This window comes from Moschus berezovskii, chromosome 4 (genome assembly GCF_049115385.1).
Source record: "Moschus berezovskii isolate FMDL1 chromosome 4, NW_MosBer_1.0, whole genome shotgun sequence".
Classification (NCBI taxonomy): Eukaryota; Metazoa; Chordata; class Mammalia; order Artiodactyla; family Moschidae; genus Moschus; species Moschus berezovskii.
Window position 1 is genome coordinate 123,494,410 of NC_142463.1, and position 21,148 is coordinate 123,515,557.

The following is a 21,148-nucleotide window of genomic DNA, read 5'->3' on the forward strand; positions in this document are numbered from 1 at the left end:
CTTCTCTCCCTAGAACTCAAGCCGCGTGGGGTCAGAGTCGAGGCCGAGTGTCCAGGCATGTTGGAGTCTGCTGAGCAGTTGCTGGTCGAGGACCTGTACAACCGTGTCAGGGAGAAGATGGATGACACCAGCCTGTACAACACTCCCTGCATCCTGGACCTCCAAAGGGCCTTGGTCCAAGACCGGCAAGAGGCTCCCTGGAATGAGGTGGATGAGGTGTGGCCCAACGTCTTCATAGCAGAGAAGTGAGTCTTATGGCTGGATGGTCATGAGCCTTTGTCCTACCCCTCTGGGTAGTGCCCAAGAGAGATGAGACTCCCCCAACTTGGACCAATGACTCCAATAGCTCCATCCAGCAAATGGATGCTGCCTGAGCATTTTTCCAGCCCCACCTTGGAGAAAGACCCAGCCCACCCACCTACACACAGGGATTCCAAGGCAAAAATGCTGGTATGATTGTTTATCCTCCAACCTCCTGACAGGGCTCTCATTCACAGCCTTCCCCGCTGACCCAGGTGCTCTCTCTGGGCTTCCCTACCCACCCAGAGCCTTGCCAACAGCACACACCTCACTATTACCATCATTCCGTGACATCCGTAACAACCATATAAAGGGGAGTTTGGAGCCATTGACAATATTGATTTTATGTGTATTCACTAACTTATGAAAATATCCACAATATATTAAGAGGATAGGTAGGTTACAAAACCTGTATATATGATATGATACTAACTGATATAGTCTCTGTGTGTGTGTGTGTGTGTGTGTGTGTGTGTGCACGTGCGCACGCTTTTGCATAGACAACAAATTAGAAACAAATGTGATAAAAATTGCACAGTTCTTGCTGGGAGGTGGTACTATAAGTGATTTTCATTTTCTTCTTTAGGTGTCTTTTGAATTGTATAGATATCCTACAGTAAACATTTGTTTTCATAATCAGAAAACAAAATGTTATTTTTCAAAAGTTTATCAGTGGTATCCAGAACAAAACCCTAACCAACTCACTCACATCTTATTCCTTCATCGTGGTCTTGCCAGTACATAATTGGTAACAAAAGGCTGATTTGTGAAACCATTTTTGCTGATCTACTGGCTTCTTAATGAGATCTTTTCCCAATATAAGGGAGGGAATTTGGGGCCCTGAAAACAGGCAATAGGGAAAATAGCTTTGGACATTGGGTCTTATACTCCAGCATGGTATAATATGTTGCCCAGAACCCAATTCCCAGAGTTGGGCACCAAGTCCCAAGTGATCCCTAATTAGCTGCATAGACCCAGAAACATTCACACTGTGATGAACAGAGACTCTGGGCATCTCCAGACACCCCCAGCTGAAGGCCTCTGCTTCTTCTTGGGCAACCCTGTGTGCAGAAGCTCTTCAAACTAAGCAACACCCATTCCACTGCACTAAAAAGAACTCTGAACTAGGAATCCCAAACTCCTGTTCTTTTTCTATTTCTTTGTTTCATGTGTCATGCCTTTAATGTACAAACATAAAAAAAATAATAAACCAGAAAACAGTTTTACGTTGAGCTAACAGAGGTGACTACATACAGTTCTTTTTGCAAACCCCAGACCAGATGTTAAGTCAAGACAGCTGCTGCAGATCCAAGCCTTTGAGGCTGAACTGTCCTACCCCATTCACAGCAGCACTAAAGCATCAGTAGCACTAGAGCATCAGGAAAGGCCAACTTTCTCAGGCCTTCACTTCTAAGTCTTCCTACTAGAGCAGAATGGGAAGGAATGTGCCATTACCCAGAAGATAAAGACAGCACTGGCAACTCTGTCTACTCCTCGGGACTCCAGGCCCCCAGAATGATTTTATATGAGATTAGGCCCGAGTATAGATATTTTGGTCTGAACTGTGAGGTTTATGGCAAATGCAGGACAGTTTGAATGGTTCCATGCCAGAGACCAAGTGTCACAAATGCTACATCTCCAGTGAAATAAGGCATACACTGCTGCCCCTAAACACCATGAGACAAGGAATGGCTGCCAGTCTAGTCCATCCACATGTGAGACTCAAACATGGGACTGTGCAAAAACAAAATCTGTATGCTAAGGGCCCCTCTTTTAATGAAAGCCAAGGCCCTAGAATAGAATGCTAGAAAGTCTTTAATTATTCACCCCGAATTAAGATGATCAGGTCATTTTGGAAAGAAGAGAAATACTAATCACCCTCCCTTCAAGTTTTAGTAGCCAAGAGGAACCTGGGCTCTGAAAAGTGGCAAACACTTTTTTTTTGCAGATGACAAACAGCTGTGGCAACTGGCCAACTGCATGAGCTTCAGGGAAGCCAACAGTGACCCCTGCGAATGGTGCTCACTGTGGCAGCACATGGCCACGGGCTGCACGCAACCTCCCTGCTAGGATAGAGTGCCCTGCTCCATCCTGCTGCTCGCACGCCAACGGGTGGGAGTGCTGAAAACAGATGAAAAGTGTGGGAGGTGTCAAAGACACAAGAGCTCTTTGTAGATGCTGTCTGATTCACTTTGTCCCCAAGTTCATCTTAGAGTTCAATCGAATTCAAGACACAAGGCACAGACATTAGACCTGTGTCAAGGTCAAAAACTGGTGGTAGTCGCTCTTGGTGATGTCAATTATCAGCTCCTGGGTACATTCTGGAAGCTCCCTGAGAAGAGTCCTGGGCAGCCTGAGAAGACGGTGAATGGTGGGACCACAGTTTCTAGGGGTAATACTATGTTGTCAAGAATTTTTCAACAGCCTTTCAACACACACCAGTGCCCAGTCACACAACTCTTGCCAATGTGAACGTAAGAGCCAGTCTGAACTGCGGTGACCACACAGTCTTCCTCATAAAGATGTGGTCCCCAATATGTAAAGGAAAAAAAGGCAACGCCTTGGCTGAAATTCTTGAATGGTGGCCTTAGGACACTCCGACTTTTCACAACACAATGACGTCCAACTCTTAGATTTGCCAGATCCCCTCGGATAATACAGTCATTCATCACAATGGTCTTGCCATTGAGAGCAATGTTCTGATTTCCACACAATACAGACTGGCGACTAACTTTGTTCTCAGATGCCAACTGGATGTACTCAGACTTGTAGAGCAGTAGAGGAACTCCATAGCCACCAACTCCTCAGCACAGCTCTGGCTCCTGTCAAAGTCTCTCTGCCAGTCTTTCTGACTGGAACTCTGGCAACTTTCGGCTGCTTCTCCACTTCCGCTCTCGGTGGTCAGTAGTCCTGAACTACAGTTGTTGTTCAGAGTATTTTCTTATGAACAAGTTCTAAAATATAGTTGATTCATTTTTACAATCTTCGGATAGAAATAAGAATATTCTGCTTCTTAAGTTTGGGCTTCCCTGGTGGCTCAGAGGTATAAGCGTCTGCCCCCAAATGCGGGAGACCCAGGTTCAATCCCTGGGTCGGGAAGATCCCCTGGAGAAGGAAACGGTAACCCACTCCAGTATTCTTGCCTGGAGAATCCCATGGACAGAGAAGCCTGGTAGGCTACAGTCCACGGGGTCGCAAAGAGTTGGACACGACTGAGCGACAGAACGGAACGGAACTTCTTAAGTTTATTATTAGGATAAATTAAAATAACTCATATGAAAGCACTTTGAAAAATATACCATGCCACATCAATGTGAAACATACTTACTTTTATAATTATTTTTGACTGCCACTTTTGTGTCTTGATAAATGTCCATCCTGAAGGCATGGAATTTTAGCCTAGAGCGTTCTGGGTCAATCAATGGTTTCCTTGTACATCAGCCCTGTTCTCTGCTTCCTCCTGCCCTCCCCTGCCCAGCTTTCACTCCCTTCTCTCTCTTACTAGAGCTAGGTCACTGGCCCACTTTTATAACAATATTTGCAGTGATCCCCAGACATACCGTGGAGCAGAGGAAGTGGTATTTACCCAGCTGGGCTCTCCTGACCCAGCTGAAGCAGGCTCCCAGTCTCAGTGGTAAGGTACCTTTCTAGTTCTGATGCTGGCAAAAAAAAAAGAAAAGTCCCTGCTTCTTTCCCTTTAGGAGTGTGGCTGTGAACAAGGGGAGGCTGAAGAGGCTGGGAATTACTCACATCCTGAATGCAGCTCACGGCACTGGTGTTTACACGGGGCCTGAATTCTACACTGGCCTGGAGATCCAGTACCTGGGAGTGGAGGTGGACGACTTTCCTGAGGTGAATATCTCCCAGCATTTCCGGAAGGCAGCCGAGTTCCTGGATGAAGCCCTGCTGACCTACAGAGGTGAGGGGGTCTGCTCACTCCAGGCTGCTGTAATTCCACAGCAGGAGGAGCAACATAAAGAATGTTAGGAAAACCTCCAGGTTATCTGCTGTCTGGAGGTCATCTATGTTAAGATGGTTGTTGTCTGATTCTAGGATAAGGGGAAAGGAATGGAGCAGTATTCACCCGATAAGTAATTACTGAGGGCCCAACACGGGCCAGGTGCTATTCTAGACATTGTGGTGAAAGATAATGGACAAAGCTTCTGGCCTTTGATACTGACATTGTAGTGAAGGCAGAACAATATAAAAAGAAAAGAAAACGGGCAGATACCAATCAGTGTAAGACAGAGATGACAACTGGGATGATGTGCTGGAGTGACTGACAAGCTCCTGCAAGAATGGTCGAGAAGGCCTCTCTGAGAAGGAAACATTTAAGCTGAGTGACAAGAGGAACTAGCCATGGAAAAACTGGAAGAAGAATATTCCTGGCAAGGGAAGTGTCAGCGCACAGACCCAAAGGTAGAATAAGCTTTATGTGTTCAGGAATCACAAGGTGATTAGCCTAGTGGGTTAGGTTGGCGAGTGAGGATGCCAGGGGCCCATTGTGCAGGAAGTTGAGGGCCAGGGGAAGGGAGCTGAAAGGCACCTTGATCTGACCTACATTATGAGAAACTCCTTCCTTGAGCTTTGGAGGCAAGACTGGCTGGGGAGATGAGAGTGGGAATGAGAAGGGCAGAGCTGATGCTATTACTGCTGTCGCAGTGGGATGATAGACTGTCCACAGAGTTGATGGGCATCGGTCTTGTGAGGATCTCAACAAGGATAGACTGGAGTTTATGCAGTGCAGGTGAGTAGTAGTTTAGGATCTGGGGCCCAAAAATCCAGGCTGCAGTCAGTAGTTGCTATGCTCTCTTTATACAAGGAATCACAGTTTTCTTACCTATAGAACAAAATTAAAATTACTCCTAAAATTACTGTGAGGATTAAAATTGCAAAAATGCATGTAAGAGCTCATTTAGCACAGAATCGGACCAGTAATAAATGTTTTAAAACTTATAGCTATTACTGTAATAAACATTAGTAATGATTCCTGGGAGGGACATTTCCTGTCATCACCAACTGGCCAGGAAGGGTAACTTTTAATGGAAATATGTATAATGCGAGAGACACAGTTTGATCCCTGGGTCAGGAATATCCCCTAGAGTAGGAAATGGCAACTTGTTCCAGTATTCTTGCCTTGAAAATTCCATGGACAGAGGAGCCTAGAGGGCTATAGCCCATGGGGTGGCAAAGAGTTGGACATGACTGAGCACACACGTACACCCACTTTATGGATCACAATCTTGTCGTGGTGAAGGGGCTTGCATAACTCAGTGAGGCTATGAGCCATGCCATGCAGGGCCACCCAAGACTGATGAGTCACAGTGAAGACTTCTGACAAAACATGGTCCGCTGGAGGAAAGAATCACTCCAGTATTCCTGCCACGAGAACCCTATGAACTGTATGAAAAGGCAAAAAGGTATGGCACCAGAATATGAGCCCCACAGGTCAGAAGGTGTCCAACATGCTACTGGAGAAGACCAGAGGGCAATTACTAATACCTCCAGAAAGAATAAAGCAGCTGAGTCAAAGTGGAAATGATGCCCAGTTGTGGATGTGCCTGGTGGTGAAAGTAAAGTCCAATGCTGTAAAGAACAATATTGCACAGGAACCTGGAATGTTGGGTCCATGAATCAAGGTAAATTGGATGTGGTCAAGCAGGCGAGGGTAAGAGGGAACATCAACATCTTAAAAATCAGTGAATTAAAATTGATTAAAATGGGTCAGTTTACCTTCAACACCCCCTGAAAGAAGTTCAGGGTGAAAATCAGGAATGAGGCACTCTGTGCTCTGAAAACAAAACAAAACAAAACTGGCAGAACAGGCCTTCAGATAGTTAGATCTTTTCAGAAAAAGGTTTTATGAGTTCCAATTCTTGCATCTTCTCATACCTAGAAAAACACTGACGTCATTAATGGTGAAATCTGCTTTGGCTATTAAAAAAAATTATTTTTTTCTTTTTACAATTAAAAGTCAAAATAGAGTAGCTATGGTTCAGACATCCTGGGAAATAACTATTTCCCAGATATCCTGATAAATGATATTATGGGTGTGATTTCAGTTTAGACACTGTGACCTAATGCAGAACTTAATGCTCCTGTAATGCATTTTTGCTTCTGTACTTTGCTTGCTGCTCGTAAAACCAAAGTTACTCCATTTTAAGATAAGGTTGTTTTTAAGTAAAGATTCCTAAAATTGTTTTTGAAAAAAAAAAAAACTAAAATAAAGAAAGAAAGAAAAAAAAAATATTCTAAGGCCTGGGCTGAAGAGGAAAGAAATATCTAATTTTGTCAGTACTGTCAGATAGCATTATAATTTTATCATTTCATATAGTCAAATATTTTTCTCTAATTTAAGTTGATTTATTGTCTGCACTGGTAAAATAGAAGTGGCTAGAACCTTTCAGATGGCAACCTATCTTGAAAAAGAATAACAATAAATCAAAATTATATTCTGATGAAAAAAATTAAATAAAATGGGTCAGTTTAATTCAGAGGACCATTATATCTACTACTGTGGCCATAAATCCCTTAGAAGAAATGGACTAGCCCTCATAGTCAACAGAAGAATCTGAAATGCAACACTTGGGTGCAATCTCAGATATTCAAAAATGACAGAATATGCAAAAACCTCAGATACACAAAAACGACAGAATGATCTCGGTTCGTTTCCAAGGCAAAACATTCAACATTATAGTAATCCAAGTCTATGCCCCAACCACTAGTGCTGAAGAGGTTGAAGTTAACTAGTTTTATGAAAACCCACAAGACCTTCTAGAACACCAAAGGTCCTTTTCATCATAGGGGATAGGAATGCAAAAGTAGGAAGTCAAGAGATACCTGGAGCAACAGGCAAGTTTGGCCTTTGAGTACAAAATGAAGCAGGGCAAAGGCTAACAGAGTTTTGTCAAGAAAATATCCTTTTCCAACAACACAAGAGACAACTATACAAGTGGACATCACCATATAGCCAATTCTGAAATCAAATTGATTATGTTCTTTTCAGCCAAAGATGAAGAAACTCTAACAACCAGCAAAAACAAGACCTGGGGCAGACTGTAGCTCAGATCATGAGCACCTTATTGCAAAAATCAAGCTTAAGTTGAAGAAAGTAGTGAAAATCATTAGGCTATTCAGGTATGACCTAAATAAAATCCCTTATGATTATACAGTGGAGGTGATGAATAAACTTAAGGGATTGGATCTGGTAGACAGAGTGCCTGAAGAGGTATGTATGAGGGTTTGTAAATTTGTATAGGAGGCAATGACCAAAACCATTGCCAAGAAAAAGAAATGCAAGAAGGCAAAGCAGTTTTCTGAGGAGGTTTACAAATAGCTGAGGAAAGAAGAGAAGCAAAAAGGCAAGAGGGAAAAGGAAAGATATACCCAATTAGTCACAGTTCCAGAGACCAGCAGGGAGAGCTCAGAAAGCCTTCTCAATGAACTATGCAAAGAAATAGAGGAAAATGATAGAATGGGAAAGGCTGGAGATCTCTTCAGGAAAACTGGAGGCATCAAGGGAACATTTCATGCAAAGATGGACACAATAAAGGATAGAAAAAGAGAATTGAAGATGGCAGAGAAGTCGGTGGACGTGGAGTATATCTCTCTCAGTGGATACATCAGGAATACACCTTCACATACAGAAGTGCATGCATAACACCAGCTGAGAGTGGGCAGGAGGACCTGACCAGAGGAAAAGAATATATAGAGCCACACAAAACTCAGTAGGATGAAGGAACTAGGGGGAAAACAGGAGGGTTAGTAGAACTGGACCTGCCCTCAGTGGGTGGGGGAACTGAAGCAGGGGTCCGATCCCCACATTGGGGTAGTTGTCTGAGTCAGAGGAGAAACATTTAAGGCTGAGAGTCAAACTGGAATGAGAATCAGACAGTCCTTGCTGCAGCCATACATACCCTGGACAGGGATGAGGGTCCCCTGGAAAGCGCAGCGGCTGGGAGCTGGAGTTTGGGAAGTGTGGAGGGAGCCCAGGGTGAGGGCTGCTATTGACTGCAGAGAGACAGATCGAGGGGAGGCGAGGGAGGAGACTGTGATGAGAAATGCCTGTGGAGGAAAGCCAGGTGGCCATGGAAGCAAGGCAATACTGCTGAGTCACGCGTAGGGAATGGAGCCATCACCATAGCCTCTCTGTCCCCACATGCCAGCATTGGCAGCAGCTAAGGAATAGAGAGTCTGGCCCATCAAACGCCTGATGAACTAAACTACAGAATAGGACCTCACCCAGGTTGCTCCTTTAAGGGACTGATGTGCAGAACAAGAGTAGGACACCCAGCCAGGGGTGCCCCTCTGTGTGCCTGAATAGGCAGAGCTACAGAGAAAGACTGGCCTTCTGATTGCCAGCTACAACAGGCTTGAAAAAAGACTCTGATAGAGTCATAACCCCTGTGGCGGAGACAGTCTGTGTCCCTGCACACTTCATGCCACCAGGGTCCCCACAAGTCAAGCAGCTGGGCCACCTACACACTCAACCCTCACTGGGGCAGAGCTGCCACAGGCAAAAAAAAAAAAAGTCTTGCGTCTATGCGTGCAGGGTCGCTTCGGTAGTGTCCGACTCTTTGCGACCCTGTTAACTGTGGCCTGCCAGGCTTCTCTGTCAGGGAGGAGGGTTTTCCAGGCAAGGATACTGGAGCATACTGGCCGGTACAGGTTGCCATACCCTTCTAGAGCACTGTATTTCCTGCTGCCCTTAGCCGCCAACTCCCCTGAGTACCTGATGCTGCCAGAACCCCTGCGACCCAAGCAGCTGCACCTCCTCCACACCTGGCCCTCACTGGGGCAGACCCAAGTCCTCCAAGGAAGCCTTAGGAGCAAACCCCAGTCGGCGACCTACGTGCAGAAGTAGGGATAAAACCAGAATTGAAACCCAGGGGCAGTGTGGCTAAAGAAGAAGATCCAAAACCTTCCCACCAGCTGTACTAGCTGAAGATTAAATCCACACGATCAACTAGGCAGACTCAGTGTCTATGGAATATATAAATGGTCACTGAGAGCTCCCACAAAAGAAAATTCAGTAGTTCTGATAGCTGTGGACATTGGAGGCAAGAACACACGTGAGTAGGACCAGATTAGAATCTGAGCTGCCCCCACAGCAGGTCCAGAGATCAGCACAGTGTTGGAGGGTATCCTAGGGAGGTGAGGTGGACTGTGAATCCCAGCGAGGGAAAGGACGCTGACAGCAGTGACTCTAGAAAAACATTTATTATTTTTTATGTTTTGATTTACTCTTTAGATTCCTTTGGTTTTTTTTCCCTTTTCCACCCCGCTCTGTTGTAGTTGTTGATTTTATTGGCACTATGAAATCTAATTAAGCTTTTGAGTTTTTTTTTTAATCAGTCACATTTTTTTATTGCTGTTACAAACCTTTGCCTCTACGTTGGGCTTTTTCAGTTCTGTGGAGTTTTCTTTCTTTTTTTTTTTTTTTCATTTTTTCTTTCTTCTGTTTTTTCTTTCTTTTCTCTTCTTTATAATTTTAATTTTTTAAACCTATTATATTTTTTCTACATTTATTCCTTTGTTTGTCTTTCCTACTGTTCTTTTCCCCTTGCAGTTAATCTTTAATGTATATAAATCTTCTTAATCTACCTCTATTTAACTTTGCATATCTATTCTTTCTTTCCTTTCTTTCCTTTCCTTTCAACATTTTGGTAGTTTAATTTTCATTGCTTTATTCCCCAGTTGGCACCTTGCTTTAGTTTTGTTTTCCAGTTCATGCTTTAGTTAGTTTTGTTCTTAACTGGTGAATATAATTTTTGATTTCCTTTATTTGCTGGGTCAATCTACTGTACTTTACTTTTGTTGGTAGACTGTTTTCACTTTGCTCTTGGGTGTATATTTATATGTGTATATTCCATTATTTTAATTATTAGTTGCCTGATTTTATAATTGCCATTTGTCTGGGGTTCATCTTTGGTTTCTCATTTTTGGATATTTGTTTTAATCTCACTTAATCCCATAACAAACCACTTGTGGAATCTTCGTTCCTGACCAGAAATCAAGCCCAGAGCTTTTGGAGTGGGAGCACTGACTCCAAGACTCTAGACAACCAGAGAACTAACCTTGCTGCTGCTGCTGCTGCTGCTGCTAAGTCACTTCAGACCTTAGGGAATATCAAATAGTGAGAACTCACACAAAGAAAACCACTTGAATACAAGACCCAGCATCACCAACCTGGGTGCACCCTGTGCAGGATGCCTCTTCTAAACAACAAATAAAACAAAAATACAAACCCAATCATAAGCAGACAGGATTACCACCTCACTCAGCATTACCCAAAACAAACAAACAAAAATTGAGCACAAATCTCACCCTTTACTAGGTTACACAAACCATTGCACCAACCTTAGGAGGGAAGAAACCAAACAGAAGAAAGAATTCAACCTTGAAGCCTGGGAAAGGAGACCTCAAACACAATAAGTTAAAAAAAAAAATAATGAAAAGGCAGAGAGATACTACACAAATGAAAGAACAAACTAGAAACACATTAGTCCAAATAAATGAAGAGGAAATAGGCAAACTACCTGAAAAAGAATTCAGCATAATGATAGTAAAGATGATCAAAAACCTTGAAAACAAAATGGATAAAATGCAAGAATAAATTAACAAAGACCCAGAAGAATTAAAGAATAAACATACAGAGACAAACAACGCAACTAATGAAATTTAAAATACTCTAGAAAGAATTAACAGCAGAATATCTGAAGCAGAAGAATGAATCAGTGAGCTGGAAGATAAAGTGGTGGAAATAACTTCTGAAGAGCTAAAATAAAAAGAATGAAAACAACTGAGAACAGTCTCAGAGACCTCTGGGACAATATCAGATGCACCAACATTGGACTTATAGGGGTTTCAGAAGAAGAGAAAAAGGGTATAAGAAAATTTTTAAAGATATTATAGTTTGAAATTTCCCCAACATGGAAAAGGAAATAGTCAGTCAATTGCAAGAGGCACAAAGAGTCCCATACAGGACAAACCAAAGGAGAAACATGCCAACACACACACTAATCCAACTAATAAAAACTAAACACAAAGAAAGAACATTAAAGCAGCAAGGGAGAAGCAACAAGTAACATACAAGGGAAACCCCAAATGCTTAACAGCTGATCTTTCAGCAAAAACTCTGCAGCCCAGAAGGGAATGGCAGGATATATTTAAAGTACTGAAAGGAAAAATCTACAACCAAGATTACTATACCCAGCAAGGATCTCATTCAAAATTTAAAAAGCTTTTCAGACAAGCAAAAGTTAAGAGAATTCAGTATCTCCAAACCAGCTTTACAACAAATGTTATAGGGACTTATATAGTCAAGAAATAGAAGAAAAAAGATCTACAAAATCAACCCCAAACAATTAAGAAAATGGCAATAGGAACATATATATCAATAATTACTTTAAATGTAAATGAATTAAATGGTCCAACCAAAAGACATAGACTGGCTGAATGGATTAAAAGAACAAGATCCATATATATGCTGTCTGCAAGAAATCCACTGCAGACCTCAAGACACATATAGACTGAAAGTGAGAGGATGGAAAAATATATTCCATGCAAATGGGAAGCAAAAGAAAGCTGGAGTAGCAATCCTCATATCAGACAAAATAGACTTTAACATAAAGACTATTAAAGAGATTATCAAGGACACTACATAATGATCAAGGGATCAATCCAAGAGGAAGACATAACAATTGTAAATATCTATGCACCCAACACAGGAGCACCTCAATTCATAAGACAAACACTAACAAACATAAAAGAAGAAATTGACAGTAATGCAATAATAGTAGGAGACTTTAACACCCCACTTACACCAATGGACAGATCATCAAAACAGAAAATTAATAAGGAAACACAAGTCTTAAATGATATATTAGATGAGATGGATCTCATTGATACCTTCAGGACATTCCATCTAAATGCAGAAGAATACACCTTTTTCTCAAGTGCACATGGAACATTCTCCAGGATAGACCACATCTTGGGTCACAAATCAAACCTCAGTAAATTTAAGAGAATTGAAATCGTATCACGCATCTTCTCCAACCACAACGTTATGAGACTAGATATCAATTACAAGAAAGAGCTGTAAGAAACAAACACATGGAGACTAAACAACACATTTCTAAATAACCAACAGGTTACTGAAGAAATCAAAAGGGAAATCAAAAAATTTCTAGAAACAAATGACCATGAAAACACGCCAACTCAAAACATACAGGATGCAGCAAAAGCAGTTCTAAGAGGAAGTTTATAGCAATACAATCCCACCTGAAGAAACAAGAAAAACATCAAATAAACAACCTAACTTTACCCCTAAAACAACTGGAAAAAGAAGAACAAAAAAAACTCAAAATTAGTAGAAGGAAAGAAATCATAATGATCCAAGCAGTAATAAATGAAAAAGAAATTAAAGAAACAATAGTAAAGATTAATAAAACTAAAAGCTTGTTCTTTGGAAAGGTAAACAAAATTGACAAACCTTTAGTCAAACTCATCAAGAACAAAAGAGAGAAGAATCAAATCAACAAATCAGAAATGAAAAAGGAGAGGTTACAACAAACAATGCAGAAATACAAAGGATTATAAGTGACTGTTATGATCAACTATACGGCAATAAAATGGATAACCTGGAAGAAATGGACAGAGTCTTAGAAACGTTCAATCTTCCAAGACTGAACCAGGAAGAAATAGAAATTATGAACAACTCAATTACAAGCACTTAAATGGAAGATGTGATAAAAAATCTCCCAAGAAAACAAAAGCCCACAACCAGATGGCTTCACAGGAGAATTCTATCAAACATTTAGAGAAGAGCTAATGCCTATCCTTCTAAACTCTTTCAAAAAAACTTCAGAGGAAGGAGCACTTCCAAACTCATTCTACGAGTCCATCATCACCCCAATACCAAAACCAGACAAAGACAACACACAAAAGAAAACTACAGGCCAACATCACTGATGAACATAGATGTAAAAATCTTCAGCAAAATGTTAACAAACAGAATTCAGCAACACATCAAAAAGCTCATACACCATGATCAAGTTGGGATTATTCCAGGGATGCAAGGATTCTTCAATATATGCAAATCAATCAATGTGACACACCATATTAACAAATCAAAAGATAAAAACCATATGATCATCTCAATAGATGCAGAAAAAGCCTTTGACAAAATTCAGCACCCATTTATGATTAAAACTCTTCAAAAAATGGGCATAGAAGGAACCTACCTCAACACAGTAAAGGCCATATATGATAAGTCTATGACAAAAATTATTATCAATGGTGAAAAACTAAAAGTATCTCCTTAAGATCAGGTACAAGACAAGGGTGTGCACTTTAGCTACTATTATTTAACATAGTTCTGGAAGTCTGAGCTACAGCAATGAGAGAAGAAAAAGAAATAAAAGGAATCCAGACTGGAAAAGAAGTAAGTGCTAAGTTTGCAGATGACATAATACTGTACATAGAAAACCCTAAAGATAGTATCAGAAAATTACTAGAGCTAATCAGTGAATTTAGCAAAGTTGCAGGATACAAAATCAATACTTATAAATCACTTGTATTTCTATGTACTAACAATGAAAAATCAGAAAGAGAAATTAAGGAATCAATCCCATTCACCATTGCAACAAAAAGAATGAAATATCTAGGAATAAACTTACCTAAGGAGACAAGAGAACTGTACACAGAAAATTATAAGACACTAATGAAAGAAATCAAAGATGACATAAACAGATAGAGAGATATTCCATGTTCCTTGGTAGGAAAAATCAATATTGTGAAAATGACTACACTACCAAACTGCAATCTACAGATTCAATGTGATCCCTATCAAATTACCAATGGTATTTTTCACAGAACTAAAACAAAAAATTTCACAATTCATATGGAAACACAAAAAAACCAGAATAGCCAAAGCAGTCCTGAGAAAGCAGAATGGAGCTGGAGGAATCAACCTTCCTGACTTCAGATTATACTACAAAGCTACAGTCATCAAGACAGTATGGTACTGGCACAAAAACAGAAATATAGACCAATGGAACAAGATAGAAAGCCCCCAAATAAACCCATGCTCCTATAGGTATCTTATTTTTTGACAAAGGAGACAAGAATATACAATGGGGCAAAGACAGCCTCTTCAATAAATGCTGCTGGGAAAACTGGACAGCCACATGTAAAAGAATGAAATTAGAACACTTCCTAACAGCATACACAAAGATAAACTCAAAATGGATTAAAGACCTAAATGTAAGACCAAAAACTATAAAACTCTTAGAGGAAAACATAGACAGAACATGACATAAATCAGAGCAAGATCCTCTATGACCCACATTCTAGTGTAATGGAAATAAAAACAAAAGTAAACAGGTGGGCCTGATTAAGCTTAAAAGCTTTTGCAAAGCAAAGAAAACTATAAGCAAGGTGAAAAGACAACCCCCAGAATGCAAGAAAATAATAGCAAGTGAAACAACTGACAAAAGATTAATTTCAAAAATATACAAGCATCTCATACAACTCAATGCCAGAAAAACAAACAACCCAATCAAAAAGTGGGAAAAAGACTTAAACAGACATTTCTCCAAAGAAGATATACAGATGGCTAACTAACACATGATAAGATGCTCAACATCACTCATTATTAAAGAAATGCAAATCAAAACTATAATGAGATATCACCTCACACCAGTCAGGATGGCCACCAAAAAGTCTACAAACAATAAATGCTGGAGAAGGTGTGGAGAAAAGGGAACGTTCCTACACTGTTGGTGGGAATGTAAATTGATACAGCCACTATGGAAGACAGTATGGAGATTCCTTAAAAACCTAGGAATAAAACCACCATATGACCCAGCAATCCCACTCCTAGGAAACCAAAATTGAAAGAGACACATATATCACATTGTTCATTGCAGCACTAATACACTATTACATGGAAGCAACCTAGATGTCCATCGACAGATGAATGGATAAAGAAGTTGTGGTACATGTACACAATGGAATATTATTCGGCCATAAAAAGGAATGCATTTGACTCATTTCTGATGAGGTGGATGAACCTAGAACCTATTATACAGAATGAAGTGAGTCAGAAAGAGAAAGATAAATATCATATTCTAATGAATATTAAGGAATATAGAAAAATGATACTGAAGAGTTTATTTACAGGGAAGCAATCGAGAAACAGGGAATAGACTTATGGACATGGAGAGAGGGGAGGAGAGGGTGAGATGTATGGAAAGAGCAACATGGAAACTTACGTTACCATATGTAAAATAGATAGCCAATGGGAATTTGCTGTATGGCTCAGGAAATTCAAGCAGGGGTTTTGTATCAATCCAGAGGGGTGGGATGGGGTGGGAGATGGGAAGGAGGTTCAAAAGGGAGGAGATATATATATATATCCCCTACCTATGGCTGATTCATGTCGAGGTTTGACAGAAAACAACAAAATTCTGTAAAGCAATTATCCTTCAATTAAAAAAGAAATTTAAAAAAAAAAGGACAGAAACAGTAAGGACCTAGCAGAAGCAGAAGATATTAGGAAGAGGTGGCAGGAATACACAGAAGAACTGTACAAAAAAGGCCTTAATGACCCAGATAACCACAATGGTGTGGTCACTCTTGTAGAGCCATAAATCTTGGAGTAGAGTGTGAAGTCAAGTGGGCCTTAGGAAGAATTACTATGAACAAAGCTAAAGGAGATGATGATGGAATTCCAGCTAAGCTATGTTAAATCCTAAAATAGGATGATGCTGTTAAAGTGCTGCACTCAATATGTCAGCAAATTAGGAAAACTCAGCAGTGGCCACACAATTGGAAAAGATCAGTTTTCATTCCAGTCCCAAAGAAGGGCAATACCAAAGAATGTTCAGACTGCCATACCATTGCACTCATTTCACATGTTAGTAGGTTATGTTCAAAATCCTTCAAACTAGAGCAGTACATGAACTGAGGACCTCCAAATTTTGAACCTCCAAACAATTTCGGTTTAGAAAAGGTGGAGAAATCAGAGATCAAATTGTCAGCATTTGTTGGATCATAGAGAAAGCAAGGGAATTTCAGAAAAATATCTATTTCTGCTTCATTGCCTATGCTAAAGTCTTTGACTGTGTGGATCACAACAAACTGTGGAAAATTCTTTAAGGGATGGAAATACCAGACCACCTTCCCTGTCTCCTGAGAAATCTGTATGTAGGTCAAGAAGCAACAGTTAGAACCAGACATGGAACAACCGACTGGTTCCAAATTGGGAAAGGAATTTGTCAAGGCTGTATACTGTCACCCTGCTTATTTAACTTCTCTACAGAGTACATCAGGGGAAATGCTGGACTGGATGAAGCATAGGCTGGAATCAAGATTGCTGGGAGAAATATCAACAACCTCAGATATGCATATGATACCACTCTAATAGCAGAAAGTGAAGAGGAACTAAAGAGCCTCTTGATGAAAGTGAAAGAGAGGAGTGAAAAAGTTGGCTTGAAGTTCAACATTCAAACAACTAAGGTCATGGCATTAGGTCCCATCACTTCATGGCAAATAGAAGGGGAAAGGTAGAAACAGTGACAGATTTTATTTTGGGGGGCTCCAAAATCATTGCAGACAGTGACTGTAGCCATGAAATTAAAAGATGCTTGATCCTTGGAAGTAAAGTTATGACAAATCTAGAAAACAGAGACACTGCTTTGCTGATGAAGGTTCATACAGTCAAAGCTATGGGTTTTCCAGTAGTCATGTATGGATGTGAGAGTTGGACCATAGAGAAGGCTGAGCACCAAAGAATTGATGCTTTTGAATTGTGGTGTTGGAAAAGACTCTTGAGAGTCCTTGGACTGCAAGGAGAGAGATCAAACCAGTCAACCCTAAAGGAATTCAACTCTTAATACTTACTGGAAGGACAGATGCTGAAGCTGAAACTCCAATACTTTGGCCACCTGATTTGAAGAGCTGACCCACTGGAAAAGCCCCTGATGCTGGGAAAGCCTGAAAGCAAAAGAAGCAGGCAGCAGAGGATGAGATGGTTAGGACAGCATGACCAACTCAATGCACATGAATGTGAGCAAAATCCGGGAGATAGTGAAGGACACAGGAGCCTGGCTGTGTTGCAGTCCATGGGGTCTGAGTCCTGCGTGACTTAGTTACTGAACAACAACACATATACATGTATATGTATACATGCAGACAGAGACAGACAGAGACAGTGAGAGGCAGACAGTTCAGAGAGAGGGAAAATATTTTTATATATGTATGCTGCTGCTGCTAAGTCACTTCAGTCGTGTTCAACTCTGTGCAACCCCATAGACGGCAGCCCACCAGGCTCCCCCGTCCCTGGGATTCTCCAGGCAAGAACACTGGAGTGGGTTGCCATTTCCTTCTCCAATGCATGAAAGTGAAAAGTGAAAGTGAAGTCGCTCAGTCGTGTCTGACTCTTCGCGACCCCATGAACTGCAGCCTATCAGGCTCCTCCACCCATGGGATTTTCCAGGCAAGCGTACTGGAGTGGGTATACTTTTTATTAAATAATTCATGTGTTACTTATATGTATAGATAAACTATATATCTATATAAAATGATTTTCTCCTCTTTTCAATACTTAAAGAAAAAAAAAACCTATTTCTTCTGACTGAAATAGACTTGGGCATGTCTGCCTGGTGTCTGTGAGAGCGGGGATTTCTTCCGCTGTTTTTCCCAGTGCTATCCACCAGCTTCTTGGCAGAGCAAGGGAAGCACAGACTCACACAGCATCCCGGGTGAGAGAGGAAGTTCGCACAGTGGAAACATACGCCCAGAATCTCAAGAAGCTGCCCGAGGGTGGCAGCGTGGCCGGCCAGGAGCTGCTGTGGCTGGAGCAGGGAAGTGTCCTGTCACAGGGAAAGAGAGGCAGTAGCACTCCCTCCAGGGCTGGTTCTGCACCCCCAGCTCCCCAGTCCCACCCTCAGCGGTGCATTCGGGCCTTCCCACCAGGGTGGCAGCTCAGTTGGAGCCGGCCTAGACCGTGGGTCGGCCAGGTGGTCCCCATCTCCTGCTTGGCCCGTGTGTCCTAGAGACCGTCCCCTCTTCCCTTGCTGCTGTGAACTTCAGCCTCCCACTCCCTTGTCTCTGCACCCCTGCAAGCCAGGGAAAGGACAGTATCCTTTACGGTGTGTGTTGCTTTATGCGTAGTTCCTCCCTCTCAGCAGACCTGGAATTAACCTCCTAGACCTTAGTTTCTGTGATTTTCTCCACGAGAGGACCAGGAGGAAAATGAAATAGATACCTGGCACTGGGCATTTTACCTAATAATCACAGTGACCCCTTGAGAACATGTTATGTATCTTTTACAGATGGGGAAATCCCCACTCATGGAAGCTTAAGTGATTGAAAGTGAAAGTCACTCAGTCATCTCTGACTGTTTGCAACCCCATGGACTATACAGTCCATGGAATTCTCAGGCCAGAATATTGGATTCAGTAGCCTATACCTTCTCCAGCGGATCTTCCCAACCCAGGAGTCCCACTGGGGTCTCCTGCATTGCAGGTGGATTCTTTACCAACTGAGCTATCAGGGAAGCCCCAAAATGACTGAAACCATGTAATAATGAAGATCCCCTTGGTTGGTAGTAAGTGGAAACCATCTCAAACTACTTAACAAGCAGCAAAGGCATTAACTATAACAAGACAAGAAGAAATCCAGAGACAGGAATGTGGCCTCAGGATGGTCTGGAACAAGGACTGGACAACCTCAGGACTCTTGGTTCCATTTTATCTTTCTCTCTACATCGAGAGCATGCACAGGCCTGGCATAACTGCTGATTTTCTTCCTCAGTTGCACTTCCACATTCCCTGGAGAGAGAAGTTGTCAGACTGTGGTCCTTTGTCTACCCTGAATTCTATCCACAGTAATGAGGAGGGTTGACTTCCGGGCAAGTACTTTTCATTTTCCTGAAATGCAGAGAGGGAAGAAAGTTCTGAGGAAAAAGAGGATTGTGAACTGAAAGGATACAACACAAACTCCTGCCATATAAAGGCATACTGATCATGTGAGAGAACTTGAACCCAGCCTTACTCAAGTCCAGGGCTCTCTCCACTAGCAGTACTCTTCAAATTTTTAAGCACATCTAGACAGACTGAGACAGGAATCCGAGTTCTTGTCTGCAGAGCAAAAGAATGGAATCCATGAACATGCAAACACTCAAGAGAATAGAATTTGTTAAAGAGGAGGAAAGTGCAAAGCTCTCAGCATAGACACTGAGAGGGGGTAAAGAGTCCCCCCCACAAGGTGGGACTTACAGCAGTTTTTATATCCTTCCTTAAATCACATTATTCTCCTTAAATCACACCAATCAATTTAAAGGTCAAGATACTTAACATCTTCAGGGCTTCTCTTGATCCTTGGATTAAGTCACCACCCTTTTTCATGCCCTCTGACCATTTTACCATGGACCAGACATATGGGTTTAAGATTAATGATCACCAGTTGTTTTTCCCTCAAGCATATGGAAAAGAAGTTAATTACTGGACCTGAGTGCTGATAATTTATCAGACTAAAGACACATTCCAGGAATTCAGGACAATGAAGCAGGATGTTTACTGAAAACAAGACCAAGGTCTCAGAGTTCTACACTGACTGCCTAGTAATTTCTACCTCAAGACTGAGCCCCCACACCCCCAAAATCAGCCCTCTTATTGATCAAAATGACAACTTCAAATTTTAGAAAAAGACTTCCTTCCTCAAGCCATTTTACTGCTGGGGAGTTTTCATCACAACCAAACAAATCTACTTTCATTTCAAAGTGAAAGTCACCCCCTGTAGTTTATATCAAGCACAAACTATACCTTAGTGTGGCCTAAGAAAATAGAAAATCATTTTGCAGCTCTGGGTGAATTGGGTGGGTGCCCCTGAGTCTGACCCACCCAGCTTTTCCCTTGTCCCTGAGGCTCCTCAGAGGAATCCCAGGTGCAAGGAACATAATATGACAAAGCATGGATGGCAACCTAGCCTCTACCAGACTAATTGTATTCGATATTTGATGCCCTTATGAGGAAGCCTATTTGTTTGTGTCCTGAAGTGTCTTGAACTGAGCTGGCCTACTAACCACCTCCAAAGAAATGGAGTGAGTCTTCGGTACTCACAGTAGTAAACTGTTGCCTGGTTTGCCAGTTAAAAGTGACAGCTGAGCCCTGAGCTGGAAGAGGAAGGAGATGAGACATTGAATCTGTAGATGCTTTTTTAGTGGCCTTGACTCTTTCAGTTAAGTTCAGTGGCTCAGGCTTCTCTGACTCTGCGACCCCATGGACTGCAGCACAGCCAGGCTCCTCTGTCCTTTACTATTTCCCAGAGTTCACTCAAATTCATGATCACTGAGCTGGTCATGCTGTCTAACAATCGCATCCTCTACTGCCCCCTTCTCCTTTTGCTTTCAGTTTTTCCCAGCATCAGGTTCTTTACCAATGGCTCTTTGCATCAGGTGGCCAAAGTATTGGAGCTTTAGCTTCCGCATCAGTCCTTCCAATGAATAGTCAGGGTTGATTGCTTTTAGGATTGACTGGTTTGATTCCCTTCCAGTCCAACGGACTCTCAAGTCTTCTCAAGCACCACAGTTGGAAAGCAGCAATTCTTCAGCACTCAGTCTTCTCTATGGCCCAACTCTCACATCCATACGTGACTACTGGAAAAACCATGATTTTGACTAGACAGACCTTTTTGCCAAAGTAATGTCTCTGCTTTTTGATATGCTGTCTAGGTTGGTCATAACTTTTCCTCCAAGGAGTAAGTGTCTTTTAATTTCATGGCTACAGTCACCATCTGTAGTGATTTTGGAGTCCCCAAAAATAAGGTCTGTCACTATTTCTAC

At 41.7% G+C, this 21,148-nt stretch overlaps 1 protein-coding gene and 1 pseudogene across 1 annotated transcript in view; one reads left to right on the forward strand and one right to left on the reverse strand.

The window, feature by feature from the left end:
- Positions 1-21,148, forward strand: part of STYXL2 (serine/threonine/tyrosine interacting like 2) — a 63,214-nt gene that overhangs the window by 34,290 nt on the left and 7,776 nt on the right. Inside the window, exons 4-5 of the mRNA XM_055402079.2 lie at positions 14-245; positions 4,002-4,219. Coding sequence (XP_055258054.2) covers positions 14-245; positions 4,002-4,219 — 450 coding nt within the window. The remainder of the gene's footprint in view (positions 1-13; positions 246-4,001; positions 4,220-21,148) is intronic.
- On the reverse strand, positions 2,548-3,677 carry LOC148778253 (dynactin subunit 5 pseudogene; annotated as a pseudogene).